General features: G+C 42.6%; 1 protein-coding gene across 2 annotated transcripts in view; it reads right to left on the reverse strand.

The window, feature by feature from the left end:
- Nucleotides 1-17,696: 17,696 nt before the first annotated feature.
- PRIMA1 (proline rich membrane anchor 1) overlaps nt 17,697-23,353 on the reverse strand; it is a 49,853-nt gene continuing 44,196 nt past the window's right edge. For both annotated transcript variants that reach the window (XM_059850206.1, XM_059850205.1), the window contains one exon: nt 17,697-22,132. Coding sequence is in view for 1 of the 2 variants with exons in the window: in XM_059850205.1 (XP_059706188.1) it covers nt 22,033-22,132 (100 nt within the window). In the remaining variant the exon portion in view is untranslated. The remainder of the gene's footprint in view (nt 22,133-23,353) is intronic.

Below are 23,353 nucleotides of genomic sequence, written 5' to 3' on the forward strand. Positions count from 1 at the left end.
TTTTTTTTTTTACACCTTTAAATCACAGCATGCAGCAAATAGCACTTCTGGTAGTGACACCATAGCTCTGAAAGTTAAAAGCCTTACTCATTAAAAGCAGCACCTGCTATGTGAAGGGTTTCCCTAGGCATCTGGGCAATGCTTCTGGGGTGGAAAAACAATATATTTTCTTGCAATCTAAAGGTAGCTGACAAGGAGCACAAGGGAGAGGGAAGCACTATAAGCATTTTAGATAAACATTGGCTGCTTTAGTGCTGACTGAGAATTCAGAAAGGATTGCATGGCTGAACGGAGAAGAGTCATAATTGGATCCATGGCTAATTCTGCAGCAGTGAGGTGCAGTAGCAGCTAATCTTTCATATGTATAAAATGGAAAATTCCACTTCAGTCCAGTTCTGGTGCTAGATCTACTTTAAATAGCTATTTACTCCTCCATTAGACCTAATGACTTCATTACAGTCTCTTGCAATGTGAGGCACTGCTTGGAGCAAAGAGGGTGATTGGAGAACGCTCCTGCCCTGGTTTCGTGGCTCAGGGCACCCTCTCAGGAGCAGAGTTTCACCATTTGGCCTGTGGGGGCTAGGAATCATAAGAGGAGTATCCTCCAAGAGTGAGCCCAGGGTGAAAGAGCAAAAATGAATTTAGACTACATGTACTTTTGGTGGAGTCTCTCTTTCCTAGACATCTGAGCTGTTTGTTCAAACAGACTGGACAGTTTCCTTCCCTGACTGATGTGGTGGTGCCAGAATTTATCTTTGACTTCTACAGTACTTTTCCTTTTGACATGACAAACTGAGGCTCTAGCTTGTGATCAGCCCAGAACTGCTCAGGCAGTTGGGCTAGATGATCATTGCAGGTCCCTTCCAACAGAAATAATGTATTTTAATTTATTGGATTCTATTCTATTTTATTCTACTCGGTTCTAGATCCAGGGTGCCATGTCCAGGGTTGGGAATCTGTGATGATAGTTGCTGGAGGCTTTTTTTCAGCTTCAGCTGCCATGACAAAGATACACAAACTCTTGGCTGCATCTTCAAAGGCTTCTGTAAGACTTCTTCCTATGAAATGCACGTGGCTGGAACTAGAGCATTGAGAGTCTGCCCTAAGAAATCTCAGTTGTACTAGTTATGACTCATTCATATACAAAGCTATACCCAGGACGACAATCTGAATCAAGCTTAGAATCACCATTCAGCTGGTTTACAGAATATTCCAGTAACTCAAGCAGTACTGACAGAACAACCCAGGTATTTCAGGGGGGTTTTGCTCCATACTTGCTTGTGAGATCTTGGTATTTATCTATGCAAGCTCTCTATTTTTCACACTGAGATTAAGTGGACAGAATCACTCATTTCAATCACTGTTACATTAGTGATAATCCAGCTCTCCCCAGCAGGTTGATTAGGTACCCTGGATAAGACAGCTGTGGGATCTGCTGTGGCAGGAGGGACCGACTGCTGAACCACTGCTGTCCATGGAGGCAGTGCATTTGGGAAATGGCAGCAGTGGGCGAGATGGAAAGGATGTGTTTGAGAGCTTAGAAGCTAATGATGGGACACACTTCTTGCTACCAGAGAAAGCAGAGGACTTGGAGTAATTGTTGCTGTTTTTATTCCAAGTCACTGCTCTTTATTGGATTAGCCAAGCTAAAATCCCCTCTAGATGAATGCTCAGAAAAAAAACATTTGTAATAAAATTAATAATATTTATATAATTAAATTTGTTTGTCCTCAAGTTATCTGATCTCCTTTGCTGTCACAGAGAGCCATATTTAAAATGTGCATACTTTGATACTACATTCAATTCCAGCATATGCAGTTTAAGTTGTCACTGAAGTACTGAAACAACCATTTTATGCTTCCGTGAGACAAACTAAAGAAGGGACTTGTATAGATCTACTCTGTAATATACAAATAGGGACAAAATGGTTTCATCTGTGGTATTCATTGAGATATAGTGATTACACTGACCCTGGTAATTGTCAGCAGCCAGATGACCTTCATGGGAATGCCCTGGGATAGGACCTGGAGAAGAGAGGTCTGACTTCTAACTTCTTGGTCCCAGACTAGCACCAGTCTTAGACAAAGCATCCATGTCTCAACTCCTTTGTCATACTGCAAGGGAGGCAAGACTGGCCTCCCTCAGAGCCATTTTATGAAAATTAGGTTTTTATTTGTAAAGCCCTCTGAGAGCTGTCAAAGGAACTTGCCCGCCCCCTTGCCCCTGTGTAAAGATCTGTGCACAAAAGATGGTTCAAAAGGAATTCCAAGACCCCAAGAGGTGGAGATCTGAGGTAGCTTTGGGGTCTCAATGGGTCAGTGGAGGAAATTCCATATGGACCAGTGAGCAAAACAAATAAAGTCAAACCAAGCATCTGTTAGGCAGTTTTTAGTAGATTCCAGTACTTCTAGAGAGGATATTACCCATTCAACAAAGAGATAAACTTTTTTGGATGTGATACCTGACTTTGAGGGCATATCAAATTAAATTAAAAAGTAGATTAGCTCACATATCACATGGGGCAGAAGGTATTTAATTTATTGAACCTCTACAGATTGCATCGCATTTTGAAGTTTAGAAGTGAACTTATAGTCTACATTGAATCTGACTGTACTTCATGCTAGAAAGACTGATTATAGCCTAAGAAGGGCAGTTTGCTATGTTTTCATAACAATATTTTGTTAGTGTTAATAGGCAGCCAAATGCCAAAGAGAAGATTAATTGAAGCAACAGTCAGGGAAGAGCTGAAGTTTGGCTGGGAAGTCCTTAATGAGGAAAATACAAATTGTGCATCACTGTCAGTGATAAAGACCCACAAACATTTCCGGGTTGCAATATTTCTTCCTCTTATGAGAAAAGAGATATTCTTAAATTTAAATGAAGGGGAAAATTGGGAAAGAAAGGTCTTAGTAATAAAAAGGCAGAAGGAGGAAGCATGACAGGCTGTGGGAATAGTTTGTATTTTCTCTAGAGAGATGGTTTTCAGTGTTCTGAACATCTGATGCCTTCAGTGTTTTGCCTTCCTGAAGTTCTGGATCCTGAACTACCAGTGGTCATTCATGACAAGGTACATGTCTGATCCCTTCAGGGTAATTTGCATCCCTGAAGAAGCTCCCTGGTGCATGTAGGACACCTGCCTGTGATGCAGCAGAGGAACATTAGGTTGCTGTTTCTGCACAAGGGAGTTGTAGCCCACCTTCCTCCTGAGGGCCGGTGTGTGCAGTCCCTCTCATGGGGCATGACTTGCTAATTGGAAAATTCTGCTAAAAATCCAAACTTCTTCACTCCTTCAAAGGTTTTAAATGCAGTTACCAACCATTCCAAAAGAAAAAAAAGATGGAACTTTGCAAATACCAGACCAAAATCCTGTGCTATTGGCCATCAGTCATCAGAGATAACAGCTTTGGGTTGGGCAATGGAGTGGGTTCAAAGCATGAGGGATGGCAGAATCCAGCCCATAGAGGCAATCCAGCCTCTCTCCAGATATGTAAGAAAATTGTTTTTTTGGGGGGAAAAAATGTTGCTGCTTAGAAAAGTAAATGTTTTCATTTCCTTAATTTTGATTGGGTGTTTTTGTTTAAGGTTAAGACTTATATAAAATTCTTATCCTGCAGAAAATATTTTCTCCCTAGGTCCAATTTCTACTCAATTTTCCTCAGCAGAAAACTTCAGGCCTTGCATGGCAGAGGAGTGACACCTATTCAGCTTCAGAGGCAGGAAGCAATTAGCTTAGCAGAGATGTCCCAGGGCACCTTGCTTGCAGGCATGTGTGTGGAGTAACAATTCAGAGACAATCAGGTAAAGTCCAAACCAGGCAACTTCTTGATCAATGAAAGAACCCTCTCAGAAAATTAAATTGCTAAAAGTCAAGCTTGGTCATTCATCTTCTACAGAGCATGATGGAGTAGGAAAAGCAACAGAAAAGAAGCTCTCTGGCCTCTGAAGGCCTGCTGCCTGCTCTGCAGGATTTCCTAAGTGCCCTCTGTGCCAGCTCTTGCAGCTGTGTGAGTCTGTGTTGGAACAATTTAATTGCTCATCCCAGTGGTGGAGATGCTGTGCACTTCACCTGGGGGAAGCTTTGGGCTGGATGTGAGCACTTTCCTCTCCTGATCCTGACAGAGAGGCTGAAGGGACCCTAAGCAATGCACCCACTTTTCCTGCCATGACTAGAAGAAGTTCCAGGCTTTTAATCTCAGAAACTTCTGGGAGGGAGGAAAGGAGCAGAAATGCACTGAAGAGATAGCAAAGCCTTTTGGGATCTGGCCTGGTGACAGAGGGAGTCAGTGGCACCCACGGCAGTCTGCTGGCCTGCCTGCTGCCCAGGGATGAGGGTGTGTGGCTCTGGGGCTCGCTGTGGGCTGACCTCACTTGCCTGTTGCTGCTCGGGGGGTGTGGTGTGGAACAGCCACCCTGAAGGACAGCTGCTTGTTTCCTCAGTGTCACAGAAAGTCAGTGTCCATTGGCTCTGGTGGTGGCTCTACGGGATGGAGAAGAGGGACGATGGATGTGCTCTTCAAATATATGAATATTAATACACAACACAGATGCAGGAATGAGTTATTGCAAGGGAATTGAGTCAGGGCACGTAAGGTCCTGCTACAAATGTGTACCTATTTGTACCCTGGCATGAAAATGAGGGTGTTAGTTTCAGTGATTTTTCACTCAATGCCAGCTAAGGTACCTCTGTACACTGCTGCACTCAGAGCACAGACGTGTCTTCACTCTCTAACTTAATGTTTTTCAACACACAGGACCCTTGGGAGCCCATGGAATTCTTTTTGGGAAGCTGTGAAAGCTGATGAAAACAAGCAAGCTTGTATATACCTGCAGCAATCCTTGTGTTTGATGTTTCTAGAGGAGGCTTTCTGCAAACAGGACTGACTGGCTGCCACCTCCTCTGGGATGTCTGCTGGGGGTCTGGCTTTATTCTTCGTGTCCATGTCTTATGAGAAGAACATGACAGAATGGGGATTTACACAACAGTAAATGTCTCCCTGCCTAAAAGAAAAAAAAAATTAAAATTTCAAAAGGTAAGTTCTTTTGGATTGAAACCAATTGTTAAGGGAGGAATAAAGGAAGTTGTTTACAAAGTGTGGGTCACTGGTTGACAAGAGAAGAGAAAATAGAATTTATGTAATAGGTCACATAGGTCACACTGTTCAAATTTCAGATTGTGACTGTTCAGAGGAAAATTTTATCAGCAAACTCTTTGCAGAAGGATATCCAGATATTGGGGTTTGTTTGGATAAGAAATAATGAGAAATCTTCTTGCATGAAGAATTAACGATCCTAAATGAAGAAACAATGTCAAGTCAGAACATCAGCTGCTCAACTAATTAGCTTAATGGATTTGGCTCTCTCTAGAGAAGAAGTGGTTCTGCATCATTTTTCCTTGTGGTTTTTTGCTTGTTTGTCTTGCTGTTGTTTGGTTCTTTTTAACTCCACATTTGAGCAGTGTTAATTTTAATCTGATTTTTCTGATTCTGTGTTGTCTCAGTACCTCAAAACCTCTGTAGAACATTTTCATATACAACAGAAAACCAAGCCCTGCTGACATTAGACCATCAGACACAGTTTGGGTTTTATGCCTGTTTGGGCAGTGGAAGCCTAAGAGGCTTTGCCAATTTTGCTGCATATATCCATATTTTGACCTTTCTTTTTATGAAACTGATAAATATAGCAAAATTGATTTTCACATCTTCAGGGTAGATAATTTTCTGATTGAAATGCTTCTCTGAGGCATGTTCTTTTTTGTTTTATGAACTTTCTCCCCCAGCTAGAAAGAAAAATAGAAACCTTCCTGTCCCATCTGGTTTGGACAAGCAAATCAAGAAGGGCTGCAGATGTTTAGAATGGTTACAATAAAATGCCAGCATATATGTTCTCTTTATCTTTAGGAAAGTTAGGAAAAGATACACAGCCTTTGAAGTACATCATCCATTGAAAAAGAAATGTGTTTCTTCCAAAAGGAAAAAATGCCAAGGAAAAAAGCAGCAAGAAGAGGCAGTAATTTCCACCACAGACAGTGACTGAATAAGGCAAGTAGTCAGGTGATGTCAGAAGAGCAAAACAAGAATCAAGCAGTGAAACACAGCAGAGCACATGAGGAGGGCAGTACATCTAGCACTGCAGCGTGGAGATCCCCTATTTACAGAGCATTAATCAGGCAGTGATTGATTTTCAAGGAAAGGCTGGGTACAGTGGATAAAGGAGCATTGCTATAATAATGCAGATAAACTGGCGCCCTGCAACCTGTCTGGAGAAGTGTTCTGTGTTTGCCTAAATAATGGAGATAAGGTAATGAAAAGCTCTGGGATGCTGGAAGGCTGAGGGCACAGGGCTGTGCAGGAGCAACCACAGCCACATGGGCAGGGAGAGGGAATAGAGCAGATGCAGGCTCAGAACTGCACCGCTTTTTCTTCCCTGACAGTTTGGTGAAAGGAGAAAAAAGTATCTTAGCTTTCAATAAAACTGAAGATCCTTTGCTCCAGTGAGAGGTGACCTTCTACAAGGTGAAGATAGCAGCTCATTTCTATGAATGGAGCAGATTTATGGCAGTTGCTCTATTTTGAATGAAGTAGCACAGTTCTATGGGAGGGAAGATTGAAGCATGAAATATTAGTGGGGCACGACTGTGCACTATTTCTGTTCTTCACTGACAATCAGAAATTGATAAGTTACCCATAAGACAGTTCTTTCTTTCATTACCTTGGGGCTTTTTTGTGAAGAAAAAAATTGCTATATACCATCTATAAAACGTGTAAAGTGGGAAAAAAAGCCACTCAGGATAACAGAATCAACCAATAAAAAAATCAAAATATTGAACAAAAGAGAAAAAGGAAATGAAAAGAGAACTAAATTTTGAAGCGTGGTTTCAGTTCTGTTGCCTCAATCATTTGAACTTAGTGACTGGAAATGGAATCAGACAAATGAGTTTTTGCCAAGCTTACCCTTTCCTACAACACCCACTGCCAGTAAATGTAAGGTGCATGTTCCAGAGGGAGTTAAGGGGCTCTGCCTGAGCAGTCACATTTGCCTTCAGGGAGGTGGTTGCTGCATAAGAAAATAATTAGTGCCCTGGGGAACTGGAAAAAAAAATTTATTCTGACTCCAGCAAATGCTCTTTGTGGGCCCTGCGTTGCTGATCGATGTCTCCAAAATAGCTGTCTCAGTTTGCCTCAACTTTGAGACTCTATTCACCAATGCTGGCTCAGAGAGTGAGCAGCCACACTCTGTGACCCACGAGAGCTAATGCACAGTCAGCAGGAGATGGGTTGTCTGTTACCCTTTTTACCCACACAGACCAGGGAGAAAGTAAGGCTTTGATGTTCCACAGATTCCACAGGATATCTAGAGCTAGGTCCCTCCCTTTGTCCAAAGCCTTAAAATGCAAGCTAAATCCAGAAAACATTTATGCTTGAAATAAAAAACCAAATAAAATTAAGTCCTTTATGATATGATATCCATGTAGGCAATGAGCAGAGAAGAAACAAAAGGGTGGCATGAGCTGCAGCACTGTGTCTGGAGATGAATATCTGGGTACCTGCAGTCCATTGGAGACTGATATCATCCACAGCCTCCTGTGCCACCAGGTAAGGAGAGAAGAGCACATCTCTACAGCCTCACACAGGTACCCACAGCCTGCCAGCTGTCTTGGGGAAAAGCTCCTATCACAATCCTTAATTCCACACATCTGGCAATGTCTCCTGAGGCACTGTTGGTTTGTGGATGCACGTGGTGTCCATCGGGGTGCTCTTATATTTAAGAGAGAGGTTTTAAGTTTGTTCTGAAATTGTGGCACTTAACTAAAAATCTGTCCTTTTCTTATTTTAAATGACAGAGATGAAGAACCAGGAAAAAAACCTAAGACTATCCTTTACCAGGCTAGCATCAGATTTCAAAGACCCAGTAGCCCGTTTCCTTTATTCTATCAGTAAAACTGATGCCCTGAAAGTTGTACCAAGAATGCACAGGCTGGCCTACTGCTTACCACTCAACACCAATCCAGAGAGGAAGTCATGAACTGCATCAGGATTTCATCAAAACAGGACAACTTTTCCCTCCAGTGCTTTTTCAGAGCTGTGACTTTCTCTAAGAATGGCTCCAAGCAGCACAAGGGGCTGAGCCAGAGTGGTGAGGTGAAGAGTGATGAGGGATGCTCATTGCTCAGCTCTGTTGAGTCAAATATTCAAATAAAAAAATATTAGCATCCACTGAGAAAATCACATTTAATTAGAAGGGAATAAAATGAACATGAGAAATAAAAAGGAGACCAGAACTGTTGCAAAAGGAAGTTGAAGCAATCCATCTGAGAATTCTCTGGATGATTATTATTAATAACACTGAGCACTTATGTAGCATTTTTTTGGGTCAAGTTCATTGCTGTAAATCATCACAACAAATGTGGAACATAGAACATAGGTTATTCTTCAGCATTCAAATGTCATGTCTAATGTATATTAGTTTAGTTATCACTAGCATATGATGAGGGGCCAATTCTGTCTTTGTTATTGAAGGGTTTTCCCCTCTAGCCTGCAAATAATAATCTTACCACTTGTGTATCACTTGTGTCTGTTTCCTGGAATATGAAGTATGCAATAAAATGTACTAAATTCTAATATGGATTAACTTTTCATTCCCAGTGCAGTTTTCAAGTATGTTCTTTTTTGCAAGAGGATATTTTCGACAACTATTTTATACTTTGGTTTCAACAAACATTATGTTCCCTACTTCAAGCCCCAGAACTCTGTGTGAAACAGGACTCACTCTCTTTAGTCTGGAAAGCCTAAATATGAACCCAGCAGCTGTCAAGGTATTACAGCAGCCAGGTCCATGGGAAACCAGGCACTCAAATAAGTACATTTAGTGCACCACCCTGTAAAACCCGTGAACCACACAACTCTGCTTCCCCTCCTCAGCTCTTCAGGTCTGGCAGCTTCAGCAGATCCTCAGTCATTAGCAGCCACAATCATCTGCTGGGCACTGCACTTTCTGCAACACCTTTGATAGTTGCAATTCCCCTCTCTGAACTAATATCAAGGGCTTGCAGCCTCAGCTGGTGATCTATTTTATTCACACACATTACTTGCAGTCCATTGTCTTAATTCAGTTACAGTTGAAAATTAATCCAGGTCAAAGCAAGATTTTACATAATGATTGTTTTCCAGACACACTCTGGAGACTGATGCATAATCTGACAAAGTATCCTGAAGCAGATCTCACCATCTCACAAGCAAGTTGTTTGTGTAAGCAGGAGACCAGTTAACAGGTTGGAAAAACAATTGTGAAACAGCTATTTTAAAAAAATCTGTTCATGCTTCAAATAGCATTGACAAGAACATTCCTGGAATAAAGGTGTATTTTCCTGGTGTAAATGTGCCTGAGAGTTTGAAATGTTTGGGAAAAGGTGGGTTGGTAGATAGCATGTTTTAAATTTTCTTTTTTTTTTTTAATTTTTTTTTTTTTTTTTTAATTTCTGCTGATTAAATGCAAGTCAAGGCAGAAATCCCTGAAAACACAAAGCCAAACTGAGCGCTGATTGTTTTTGAGCTTTCCTAAGCTGATGGAGTGTCATGTTGTTTTCAGCTGCTCGGTTCCCTTGGAGAAAGGGCACATCTGAGCAGTGTGTGCTGAATTCAGGTGACACTGACAGACTGCAGCCATCAGGCGGGTCGAGTTGGCTTTTGGGGCAGCTCTGGTCATTTCTGTTGACAGCTGTGACCGGCCAAGCTGGGCAGACGTGCAGCTCCAGCCCTGAGGCCAGCGGCTCCAAGGGCGTTCGCTGCCTCGCTCACGCTTCTGAGCTCCTTCCCCTCGTGTCAGAACCTGCTCTAAACAGGGGGAACAACTGATTTGAAGGGGGTGTTGCAGTAACCTAAAAAAGAAGAAGGATTGTAGGGAGAGGGGCTTCATGCTCTAATACATTTGCAACCTGCATTTCTGTGTTCACTTCAACAATGAAGCACTGGCCTTGCCAGTAAGCTGGGCTGGGACCTTGGGCTCCTCTCCCATGCGCTCTCCACACCCCACTGAGGTCCCAGTTTGGGTTTCTGTCTCCAGAGAGAGTAGCTGAGCCTCTGAGCAGCCACGGCCCTACAGCTGCTGGGAAGGCTTGTGCTGTGTGTGTTGTGGCTGGCTGGGAGTGAGGGGAAGCACTCTGGGCTCTTTGGGCGTCCCCTGCAGCGGATGCCTCAACAGATTGTGCAAGTGACCTCAAAGAATTGTCTGCCCAAGAATTATTATCTTCAGAATAACAGTCATCTAGGCAGGCTGAATAAAATCTAAATTAAATCTAATTAAATCTAAATTGTATCCATGTACAAACACAGACACACACATGCATGCACACACAGTGTTTTCATCACATCTCCTAAATTGTACACTTCCTAAATTTGTATAAACACAATTTGTTTTGTATTAATTAATCGACTGTGTTTTCCAGAATAAAGTTCCCTTTTCTTTACAAATTTGTATGAATATGCCCAATTTTGGATGGACTGTTTGTACTCTGGTAATTGATTATAATCACCTGATTGTGCATTATTTTCCACAAAGAAGGGTATCGGACATCACTGGACTGGATACCACCCGCCCTGCCAAACTGCCTGAGTGCAGCAGCATCTGCCCTCTCAGCACCAGAAAATTCAGACTCTGTGAGCCTTGTCCTGTGCCACAGCAGTTGTCCCTGTGTGACTAAAGAGAATGGGGCTGTTCAGCTTCCCCCAGGCACAGGTACTTATTTCAGGGTAAGATGGGTTGCCATCTGGAGTTGCTATGTTTCTCCATTGAAAACAAGGTTCTGGAGAGCTTAGATGTATTAAGCACTACATTTTTCAGTTTGGTTAAAATTAGATAAGAGGAATCCTGCCTCAGGTGCTTAGGCTTCATAAGTCACAGGTGTTTAAAAAAAACCTCTTTTCCCCTATAACAACTGACAGTGCACTATTATTGAGATTCCTCAGGGTACTAACAGCAGAAGTGGAACCAATTCAGATCACATGGTGCTGCACAGAGAATCTGTCACCATGTTTAGACATCAGCCAGCACAGTAGAAATACCAAATGGGAAATCATCACAAGACTCATCTTGGTAAGTCGAAAATCTTTAGACTCTCTAAGGGAGTGTTGAATATAGAGCATTGTTCAAATTTATGATTGACTGTTCTCCTGTTTGTACACTAAATAGCATTTCAGAAAATACTTTTTCCCCCACCTCAGAAAAGATAAATTTTAATTCTAAAATTGCTTGGCTCCATCTGGTATCTTATCAACACAATTCCAACACAGCATTACAATTACAAAAATAAACTTCTGGTGCTTTTCCCCATGTCTATTGCTGTAGAGTTCTACTGCTTTAGTAGGGCCATTAAAGGTAGCATGTGATCTTGTGGACACCACACAGTCTGATGCTTGCGCTAATGAACTGCTTGTTAAGTTTTCCTTTTTTTTTTTTTTTTTTCTTCCTTGAATGCAGCTTTGGCTCCAAAAAATCATAACCTGAAACCAATGAGTCTCTTAAATGCACCTGAAAACTGAGTTAGGAGACCTGAATTCATATTTCAGGTGATGAAGCATGAGGGAAAAAAAAAAAAATCCCCAAACCAAAAAGCGTAACTGCCAAATCAGTAATTGCTCAGTTTGGTCCCATTCCTACATTCCCATACAGCCTCAGTAACTTCAGATATGCCCCTTCAGTATATTAAAAAAAATGGGGAAAATTATAAACCCAGAGATATTTCCCACTCCCTTCTTACTCTCATTCCATAATTTCCCAGAGAAGAATCAAATAATAACAATTTTGCCTCAGTGATTGGGGCAGGGAGAAAAGGGCTCTTCAAAAGCTGTCCTGAACAGTTTATGCTGCATTGCCATGGAAAATTGCAGATTGCTGCGGCTCATTTCCTGACAGGCAGTGTGTGTGTGCCCCTGTGCAGGAGGCAGGGAGCTGTGGGATTGTACCTTTGTCCATGCAGTGCCCAAGGTATCAGGAAAAAGGAGAGCAGAGCAGATTCATGTGGTCATTCACCTGAATTCATCTGAGGGATTTCTCATGCTGAAGGGCTCTACCTGCATGTATGACCAACATCACCAGTTTCAAGGTAAAGCAGAACCATGAGTGGAAAGCATCTCTGTTTTATTTCTGCTAAGGGGTTTCTCTTTTCTACTGTCTGTTTCTACCAAGATATCCAAAGATGAGAGCAGCAAACTTCCTTGCTGATCACCAGTAATTTTAAACTAAATTTACAATGATTTTGATCTTCCAAAAGTATAGTTTTAAAAAATAAATGGGCTAAACTACTTTCATTTAGCTCTACCCCTGACTTTATTCACAGGTATTGAATGGTTCTTGAACAAGAATTGACTGATATTCAGTATCTTATTTTTAGCTGGAATGATAGAGATGGAGCAATCTCACCTCAGAGAGGCTTTTCAGTGGACTTTTTATCCAGGATAAATGGCCTCTGAAGAAGGGAAACCATGAGTTTCCAGAAACTTGTAACTGGTGATGAAGGCATCGATCTTCTTGTCAAATTTAATCCCAACTCCAAAAGCCCAAGGAATTAGAGATTCTCAATAAAACAGTCAGAAGTTACTTTTAGGTTTTGTTTTGATATTTTCTTCCCCCAGTATCATTCTTGGAAGCAACAGGACTGTTCTGCAATTTCTGGACAAATGCACAGGCCAGCTTAAAGTAGAATGCTAGCATGGAAAATTTCAGCACAAACTGTTCACACCTTTATAGGTTATAGGCACACTAAGTGCTGGGTCTTCAAACAGAATGACTCAAGGAAGAGTACCACTGTATCTGGCATCCACGTGCACTGTCTGTACTTTTAGGGATTTTACCATCCAAACTTGGTCCTCCATAACATTTGAAATGAAGATGGGGTAGGTGTGATGCATTCCTGGGAAGTTTTACAGGTAAGTTTTCAGCTCCAGAAATTTTCTGAGTGGCCATTGCAGGAACACCAGAGGCATGTATCTTGCCAGAAAGCTTTTACTTGATGATTCCTGATGCTTTCATCACCTGCCTCTAAAAGTTACCAAAGGAATGACTTTGAACAATCCAGCCCTGTGTCTGCCCAAGCTGTTTTGTCTGCCAGCCAGATGGTCGACACCTGAGGGCTACCTGCTGCTTCCAGGGCAATTTCCTGGGGACAAGACAAATAGCATTTCTTCCCCTGGATCCAGAGGTCACCAGAGACAATGCATTTAAAGTAAGCAAGGCTCTGAGACATCCTTGTTTGAAATTTCACCTGAAATGGTTGTGTAATAGTTATTATTATTATTATACCCAGTGTTTAACATCACTAAGCTATCAGCCAAGCAGCCAATATCTCCATTTGTGGGCACAGAGCCATGCACCTCGTGTTATCCTGCAGGGATCTGGCTGCTGGTGGCCAGGGTGGGCAGGGCAAGCACGGGGTGCTGGGCAAGGGACTGTGCAATGCCTTGCTGTGCATGAAACAGGCACAATGAGGGGCTTCCTGCCCTCCAGCTTCTCCCTGTCACCTGAGTGACACATGGGTCCAGACAAGACTTTCTTCTGCTGTGTGGGTTCAGTGCCAGGACCTTGGCAGGGGGTGATGATTTCAGCTACCTCAGTGTGGCTGAGAGTGGGCAGGGGCACCCTGCTTTCAGAGGCAGCTGCTTATGAAAATGCTCCCATTTTGCTCCTGAATGCCTGTCTGCCTTTCAGCTACCTCTGGAGAGGTGAGCAGATGGGTGATCAGGTGCATTTATGTTTTAATCCCTTGTTAAAAGGAACACACAGGATTTGAAATATTCTGTTTTAAGCAAATGGCTGCAAATAAGGTGTGAAGCCCACAGCCAGGATATGCCTCTCACTCTGCCCTTTGTACTTCTCTCACCCTCGTGGTACCTCCTGCTCAGCCTCCTCCTCTCCCCCCTTTATTTTTTTAATTTTCCAGTAGGCATATCAATTAGAAGAGAGCTTTTCCTTTTAAACATTGGGATTTTCACTCGGCCTGCTAAGGCTGTCAGGTCCTGTTTGCTGCTGAACAGTTCATGCTTTGGTGCTGGACAATGCATGAATGTTTAAATTGCCTGAAATGTCTAATTGAATTATCCTCAAATTACAAATCAAAATAGGGGAGGCTGTCTCTGGCTCACAGGCTCATTCACTGGGATGTGTCTGCCATGCTGCTTTTCTTTATATTTTCTTTTCTGCTTCCGACTAGGCCTGTGTTCAATGAAACTTCAATCCTGAAAGCATTTCTGTTTGCGTGTGCAGGGGGAAGTGATGCCGAACCTAAAGGGAAATTTATTCACGTTCCGCCTCTGAGTTCCCTTTGTGCTGCACAGAAATGAATTCATGAAATTTCTATCAAGGCATAGGAAAGGAAAACAGCCAGCTGCTATTTGCAAAGAAACTTCCTTTCTCTTTCAGCCACAGTGATATATCAAATAAAATACTTTCAGGCAGATATATATAAATACCATTTAACTATTTTTATGAGAGCTCCCAGATTAAGGAAGCCAACTGCCATAAAGAAGATTTGATATATCTAGCCAGCACTCATGATAAAATCAGCTTCCTAAAGCCTTGCCATAATACAGCAAGGGAGAAATTTAAACCCATAGGATTTTCTTCTCGAAGTTCTCAGGGGAGGCAGAACTGGGTCTCCATGCATGAGTCTGCCCTGTCCTGCACCCTCCCCAGCATCCCTGGAGGCTGATCTGGACTCTTCTCAGTGCAATAATGCCTCTTTCATGGATGTAATGCTTTTTATAGAATTTTATAATACATGATACAGGAGGGTAAACTACTGACATCCGGCCTCAATCATTTTGTTACTGAACCTTAACTTGTCCAATGACTGCCTGAAACAAGGGCTCAGAGTGGGTGCTGGTGCTGCACACTGTGTCCAGCACTTGCACCATCCCTGCTCTCCCCAGAAAATACCCCTTGAGGGACTGCACACTTCATCAAGGCACTGGTGCCTCCCCCTGTGGCTCCCAGGCCACCCCATGTGCTCTGTGTTTGCTGCTCAGGTGAGGAGCCCGTGCCAGGGCTCACAGCTCTGCCTGGATGCTCACACCCACTCGGGCTGGGCTGGCAGGACACTCAGTCTAATCAGGAGAACTGCCAATCCCCATGGATATAGCAAACTGCCATGGGACAAGACAGAAGCAGCAGGACAAGAGTTTAAATGTTGCAGTGAGTGCCTTTGTTTTAACTAAAGCCAAAAGTTAAACAAGCTCAGAGCATGCCAGCTATCTTGATATGAATATTTTTAGTATTTTTTTCTGAATACTAAAAAACTTTATTTCAGGCCACTTTCAAGGGCAACTTCTCTGTAAACTCATAATTAGAAAACTGTTTCTGTGCTATAAATATGATTGAAGACATTGCAATTATGAAAGAACCTTAAGGAAAGGGCATAGATAAAATCTTTATTAATGGAAGATCAGCTGTGAAGGGATATTTTTCATAAGAAAGAAAATTCTATTGATATTAAAAATGTTAACGCTCCAGTAATTGAAGACTAATACATACTACAACATCAGTTTTCAGTTGTTTTTTGTTTTCTTTTTTAAAAACATTTGATTGCTTTGTGCTCAAGGATTATACCTGCATGAATCAAGCATGCCCAAATAAAAGCATCTTTCAGAAATGGAGAAAGTTCTGATTTGGAACTAATTGTACTGGGCATCTTTTAACAAGATGCAGACCTTGGCAACATGTGCCCAGATGAAACCAGTGAAAAGCACTTCATGATTTTATATTACCAGAATCACAGAATCCACATCTCTCTCATTATAATTTCTTGCTCCCTCTCCAAATGATATTAAACCCCAGTAATCCAATTTCTCTCTGGCTATCATAACACTGGTTCCAAGTGATGGGATGGTGAAGGAAGAGCACGTCAGGCAACATCAGGCTCTTCAGTGCAGGGAAGTTGCTGCACCTCATATTATTTAGCAAGGTTTTCAGCTGTACTCAAGACATAACCCTGGTTTCAGGTTTGGAGCTCTTTTGCTGTACTCTAGTCTGATCAGATTTGCACCCAATCCTCCCATTGCTTGTTGTGACCATCTCATCATGACTAAAGCAAGAGAAGAGCTCAGCCAAACAGCAGTGAATTTGGGGCTGATAGGGTTAGTAGGACTTGAGGGACCACACCAGGGTGTGCCCTGCTCTCCAAAGTGACATTTTTCTGCCTCGGCAGACTGGAGGTAAGGATGTTGATCCAACAGTTTTGATGCCTGAAGCAGAGGTCAATCCCTTCCAGAGGCATTTTCTTTCTCAGTAGTCACATGGAGATTTTAATGTGGAAGTTTTCTTCTGCAAAACCTGTTTAATATTTAAACCTGATGGATACCACAGTCTGCGGCACAATGGCTCTTGCTGTAATTCATTACACTGACCCCCACCACTTTGCATCATAGAATCATAGAATTGTTTAGGTTGGAAAAGACCTCTAGGATCATCAAGTCCAGCCACTTATCCAGCACCATCACATTCACCACTAAACCATGTCCCCAGGTGCCACATCTATGAGTCTTTTAAATAGGTCCAGGTTTACTGACTCTGCCACTTCCCTGGGCAGCCTCTTAGTGCTTGAGAACCCTTTAAAGGTAGAAGTTTCTCCTAATATCTGATCTAAAATTCCTCCCCCTAGGACAACTCGAGGCCATCTCCTTTTGTCCTATCACTTGTTATCAGTAGAAACTGAGAGAGATAAGGTTTTCCCTGAGCCCCTCTTTTTCTAAACTAAACATTCCCAGCTCCTTCAGCTGCTCCTCTTAAGACATGTGCTTCAGACCCTTCATGTTCCCACCATGCTAGATGATTATTGGTGCTCTGTCTTATTTAAGAATTTTTTCCAAACTGGGACATGAAATAATTCCTAAGGTACCAGCAAAAACTGTTAGGGAATAATGTCTTGGGAACTAAAGACAACCAGAATGCTTCCCTATTAAAATAAAGATCTCCTCTCCCAAGGCAGGTGTTAGCTGAGCTCACACAGGTACCTGGCAGTCCCTGGGGAATTCCTTCAGCCTCCTCCTGTGGCCGGGGAAGGAGGAGCCCTGCTGTGAAGGAGGAGTGCAGGCTGTGGCAGGGCCTCACACAGGCTGTGCTCTTCACCTGGAAAGGCACAGAACTGGGAGGGGGAATCCCAGCCAAAGCACCCAGGTTTAGCTACGGTGTGTCAGTGTCCATCTGCTGAAGGACTGGTCCATAAACTGCTTTTGTTCTTGAGTGGAAAAGGAGGGCAAAACCCATCCAGGGGCTTAGAATAGAAATTAACATTATCTCTTGAATATTGTGAACATTATCTCTTGCACCAAAATAAATAAAGATATGTAGTATTATGTGAAAGATGAAGAAATCACTCTAAAACTAGACTATGAAACTTCCAGCCCCTCAGCATAAGAGAAAGGGTTTAATGAGCTTTGGGGGGCTGCTGGAATGCGTGATTGCAATCCCTTTGTTTATGCACCACCAGCAGTGCACGTATTTGGGACAAGAACTGCAGGGTCAGGTGAGACAGAACCAGGACCTGTCCAGAAACATGCACAAGCAGCAGCCATGAGCCTCTCCAAAACCACAAGAGAAAGTGCTCAAGCATGTCTGACCAATTTGGGTAACGAGAGAAGTGCCTGAAGAGTCACTGCAGCCATCTCCCCATTCAACGCTCTCAGCTACATAACCAACAGGACACAGCTAAGTTTTTACAAGTACATTTTTATTTAAAATAAAAATTAATTATGGTGCCTTTTTAAAATAGGGTACTGCACAATCTGTATATGCAACACAGTTTTTGGTACAGAACATACTTATTGAGCAATATCCTTAAATACTAAATATACATTAATGGCTTGTTTGAGAAACATGACAACATTAAGTCTGATTTTTTTTTCTCTTTAGTCATTTAACCACTGATACAGATTTCCTATAAACAATATTCGTTTTCATCTGTACATGTGGTACACAGTCAAGAAGGCAGATCTTAGAATATTTACATTCATGCATTGATTTAAACACACTATTTTGCAGTTTAAAATAATATATTTTTGTTTGTACAGGTGCAGGGAGTATTGTAAATACATATCTACCATAGGCCTGATTCTCCATTGCTTGGCAGCATCAATGGTCACGACCTGGCTGGAGCAGGGTGCCCACACTTTCTCCACATGCTGTGACCATGTAGCATGCAAGACTGGACAACCAGGTCTCTGTACAGATATATATCAATATATTTATATTTTATACTTCGTAGAACTTTCCCCTTTCTTTCCATGTCTGTTTTTGCAGCATCTGTCCAAGGCAGAAATGCTTCCCTGGGCACACCACTGTGTCAGGTGTGGGACAGGAAGGGCAGCAGGGCTGCGGCTTCAGCTCCACCTTCCTGTCTTGTGAGGAACGAGGAAACTCAACACATTGCAGCTCAGGCCCTTAAGGTGCATTCCCTGCTAGTGGTGATCCTTGAGAAGAGATTTGGAGCTGCTGCTCTCCCTCAGACTGAGGGCAGCAGTTTGCTGAGTTTGTCTGGTGGTGGTCAGAGCCCAGCAAGTACCTTCTGTGTAAAAACTGGCCACCTTCACACCTGCTGGGGGATGTGACCATTTGTGAATGGAGCTAGGCAGGTCCTTTCTACCCCTGAATATTTTAGTGGCTAAAAAGGAACTCAAAATGCTTGTAAAGCTGCATTTTGGGTTGCCAGTTCCCCAGATGCAGGATCACTGCTTAGCAAAGCGCTTATGTATCTGGCCTATTCCTTTCCCTTTGCATTTAATTATAGTACAATAAGGAAGCACAGAAGCCTCTCTTATATAAGGTTTGCAAGTAGTCTGCAGAGTATTAAACACAACCTTAAACCCCATCAGCAAGCCTCAGAAATCACTCCTCAGTGACATCCCCTGTCTAGCCTCCCTTTTCTGAAGAGTTGTGTCTGATTCCAGCACACTTTTCCCAGTGATTTTCTCAAGATCCCTTTGGTGCAATGTAGCCAACTGTACTCGGGCAGGAACCTAAAGGCAAAGCGACCCCGTGCAGGATTTCCCACCTCTCCTGCCGTGCTGCGATGTGAGGGCTGAGAGCAAAGGGTCTGGGCAAGCAGAAGAGCAGCTCTCAGCCCATCTGCTGCTGCTTTTCTGGGGCCAATGCATTATTAAAGAGCGTGAGGAATGCTTGCTCAAGAACCATTATGGCAATTATGTGTCCAATACATTTATCAGCATGTTGCATATAACACAGTGTATATCCACCTAGCAGGTAAGCCGTGTGTATTTCTCTCAAAATGCTGCCGCAGAGCTGGTACCTACTTTTATTTTGATAATACAGATGGGTAAATTGAGGCACAGAGAGGCAAAATTACTTGCTAGTAAACAGCAGATCAGTGGCAGAGTTGGGAGTAGATCCTAGGCAGCATGTGCTGTGCCTTGCAGTGCCCTGCCTCTCCACTCTCCAGGAAGTTTTTAAAGTTTATGTTCTCCTGAAGAGTCTTCATGGGGCCTGGGCTGGGTTTGCTTGTGAGTTGTGTTATCATCAGGGTCTGGTCTAGTGAGGACATTTTACCACTGATACCACTGAAAATCAGTTTAACGACCATCTCTTTTTACTCTTTTTTGCAAAAACAGACATATTTTGATGGACATAATGACCTACAAATCCTTTTTGTGATTTTGATCTTACAGAACATGCCTTTAAAGCTGTATTAGGAAACAAATAAAATTGACAACCTTTAGGAAAAAGTGCTAATCCTGAGCCCATATTATGCTAAACTTATCTGCATTCGTACTTTATACTCTCAGATAAACATGCAACCAGTCTCAAACTATGCCACATTTCCACATTTAGGCTGAAACAACTGGAGTAAAAAAAGAAAGGCAAACATAGGTAACTACACCAAAATAAATGATATAGCTTAAAAATATTCTATAAATATACTTGCAATATTTTTATTATAGTATTTAGGGGCTAAGTGCTTTAGGCAATCAACATTTGGGATACTAGACTCAAATTGTAAATTGTGTAATTTTAATCTGACTTTGGATCTAAGAATATATCATTGTGTCTTGCACAAGCACACAACATTAACATGTTGGGAATGATCATACTTGTGGTTACTTGCCTCCTTTCACTTTTGCACTTGCATTCACTTCCCAAGAAAGTCTAACTTTAAAAAATAATTTTATGCAGTGATGACAGACTAAAAAGCTATATGAGTAACTACATAAGTTTCTCAAGAGCAATATATAGCAGCATTTCATTTTATAATTGAAAAGGTTCTTATATTTACATACACCGTATTGTTTGATAGGTAATAGAAAACTGCAGATGGGCCTGAGCTGAGACTGCTGATTTGAACATTCCAGAGCCTTTTTTTGGGAAGATCTGCAGAACAAAGTCTTCCTCTACCATCATGCCAAACTCTGCATCCCAGGAACAGATTACCCACAGGCCGGAATGTGCTCAAAATCCAGGTCTGATTTCTGCAGTTCAGGCACATCCTTATATAAAAATGAAAGTATTGGTGTGTTGCAGTACTGAGGGACAACACAGCTGGGGGCAGCCAGGTCCCAGAGCGAGACTGCATCGGTGCCTGGGAGTTACCCACAGACACAGAGACCAAAGTTTTATGTCCAGACAAGATGCCAGGGTGTAAATTTGTCTTTGACTGCATCACTACTTTCAGCACAGAGGTAAATGGAGACATACAAGTGAAGATATGACACAAAGGAAAGTTTTCAGGAGGCAGGGAAAGACCATCATCTCAACTAGTCTCACCACCTTTATCCTAAGGGCTACTTACTGAGTCTGACCTGAGATCCTACATGAAATGAACTTGGGTAGATTCAGCTTTGCTTTAAATAGTCTGCAATCCATGTCATGGAAAGTATACTGAACTGTATGCTGAACTTGGCACCACTGGCAGCCTCAGCTCAGGAGAGGCAGAGACCGAGGCAATGTGGGCACAACCAGCTACCAGACCCTCAAAAGTGGTCCTACGAGCCAGACCTGCAATGTCCTCAGGGCCTCAGTTCAGGAGAGTCAACACTTTGAGGGAACAGGACTAACCAGTGAATGAAGAGAATTTCAAAGGGCTGCTAGTCCTTTCAACACAATCCTGCCCCAACACGCACACCAAGATGTAAACAGTATCTTTCCTGTTCTGTCCTAGGAGTTTCCCTGGGGAATCAGCATGATGTGAACACAGAGAAACATGGAATTTCACAAAGGAACATTTTAAAAGATAAAATAAAAGTGTGATGCAAAAACGGACACTGATTATGAAGTAATAATATTTAAAGCACATCTCTTTCAAAAGCAATGCTAATTGCTAAAATCTTACATTTTAATTTCTTCTGCTAAAATCTTACATTTTAATTTCTTCTGCCTGAAAACTTCAGCCATGAAAACTGCATAGTCACCAGACCACAGATAAATTTCTTGGGATAAGTCGCAAGTTCAGGGCAATTTTGCTTGATTGCTTAACAGAAACATTTGTTCCCTTTATCATAACAAAACAGTAAGAATGAAAAGAATGAAGCATCAGCGTATGAAACTGCGCAGGCTGGAGAAGCGCATAGGTGACACTTCTCACCATTTAAAGGGAGACACCTCCCATTTAGGAGGCACCTCCCTCTGACCCATCTGTGATAAGCTGCTGCCCCTCTGGCAGATCACCCTCTCCTCAAAAGATCTTACTCCAGAAGCTTTTTGTGACACTCAATTCAAACACAAAAGTAGGGGAAGAGAGGAAGAAGAAGAAGCGGGAGGCATGGCAACATGGCTTTCATGGGATGCAGCATGCAGTGCTTATGCCTTTGCGAGGCCTTTCCTCTGGGCAGCCCAGGTGGGTGAGCTGATCCTCCCCTGGAGCAGCAGCAAGCCTGGAGAGCAGCCTGTTTTTCTCTTCTGGATCACTGATGCGTGCGCTGTTTCTGAAATGAAGTCCTTGGCCACAGAGCTCCCTCGGTTGCCTCATTTCACCCACCTTGCATACTCTGTGTGTGTGCTTTGAAAGTTTGCCACCTCCTGCGCTTGGCGGGCTTTCGGGGATTATACGACCGCATTGTTATCAACTGTTTTGTTGTTTTGGGAGGAGGTCATTGCATATTCCGACCGACTGGTTCCGTTCTCTTCTTTTCTCATTGGTTTCCTTGGGTGATCCCAGGTTCAGTGATGTACAGGCAGGGAAGGGAGAGAAGAAAGAACAGAGATCAACATCTTCTTTGTCAATACAGATAGAAAGGGAGGACATGTAAGCTACATAATAATATCAAACCTCTGTCTATTTTTCCCTTTCTGAACACAGGCTAATGCATCAAGCATCATAGTCCATCTGTAAGGTGACATGTCTGATCCTAAGGTGTCATGATGTGCTTTTGGTGTCCCCATGCTAGTCTGTTAATGGATACAGGTGTCCCTGTTACATGAGATGAAGGCTGCTGGAAGGAATGTCCTCCGCTGCCGCCTTCATCTCTGGAACACGGGCTGGGATGCTGGGCTGGGTGCTAGTTGGCTCTGCCGTGGGGCAATGACCCTTCTCCTCAAAGCGTCATATCATTCAAACTGGGATGATGGCCAGTCATGTCCACCAAGGACCCAAGTCCCTCACTGGTCATGAGAACACCGCCGTGTTCAGTCTCTAGGAGTGCACTCATCTGACCAGTGCAGATATGTACACTGTGGTGACCACCCCAGACAGTCTCCACAGCCAGTGGAGAAAAACAGGTATTTGTAAACACGATTCAGAACAGCCTAAAGTGGATACACAAAATATGTCAGCTGCTTTGTGCCCAAGGCATTTGTGTTTCCCTGCACTGTCAGTAAAGGCAGGCTAGTCTGCTAGCCCAGACAGAGGTGTCTATGTTCTAGATGTCTGAGCTAGTGATCAAAACATGGTGCCTGCTGTGACCTACCAGACTTCCAGCACCACCACCTTCTTGTTTTGTTTAGTGGCCACTCCTCCTATTTACTAACACAGTCCAGGATCACATGTTAATTGTGAGAAAATTCAGGAAATTCTCAACAAGTGCAGAAAGCTATCTGTACATCACAGAGCAAAATCATTTATTTAGGATTTTATAATTATTCTGAAAAGGGAGACCTGAGCTTAAGTCCTATAACAGACCATGTTCCACCTTGCAACTTCCCCCCACAACTTCCCTTCTCAAAAGTGCCTCAACTTGAAGCTTTAAAAATAGTAGGAGGAAAAAAGCTCTGTGCTTTCCACACAGGTATTTCAGACATGAGTGTCTTGAGATTAAGGTGTTGCTGAGGGCAAAAAGAGGACCAGATACACGTATTACAACAGTCATTCTGTGCTATTGTTCTTGTCAATCTTTAACAAAACAAACAGCAATTATTACAAAATGGT

Source organism: Haemorhous mexicanus, chromosome 6 (genome assembly GCF_027477595.1).
Source record: "Haemorhous mexicanus isolate bHaeMex1 chromosome 6, bHaeMex1.pri, whole genome shotgun sequence".
Taxonomy (NCBI): domain Eukaryota; kingdom Metazoa; phylum Chordata; class Aves; order Passeriformes; family Fringillidae; genus Haemorhous; species Haemorhous mexicanus.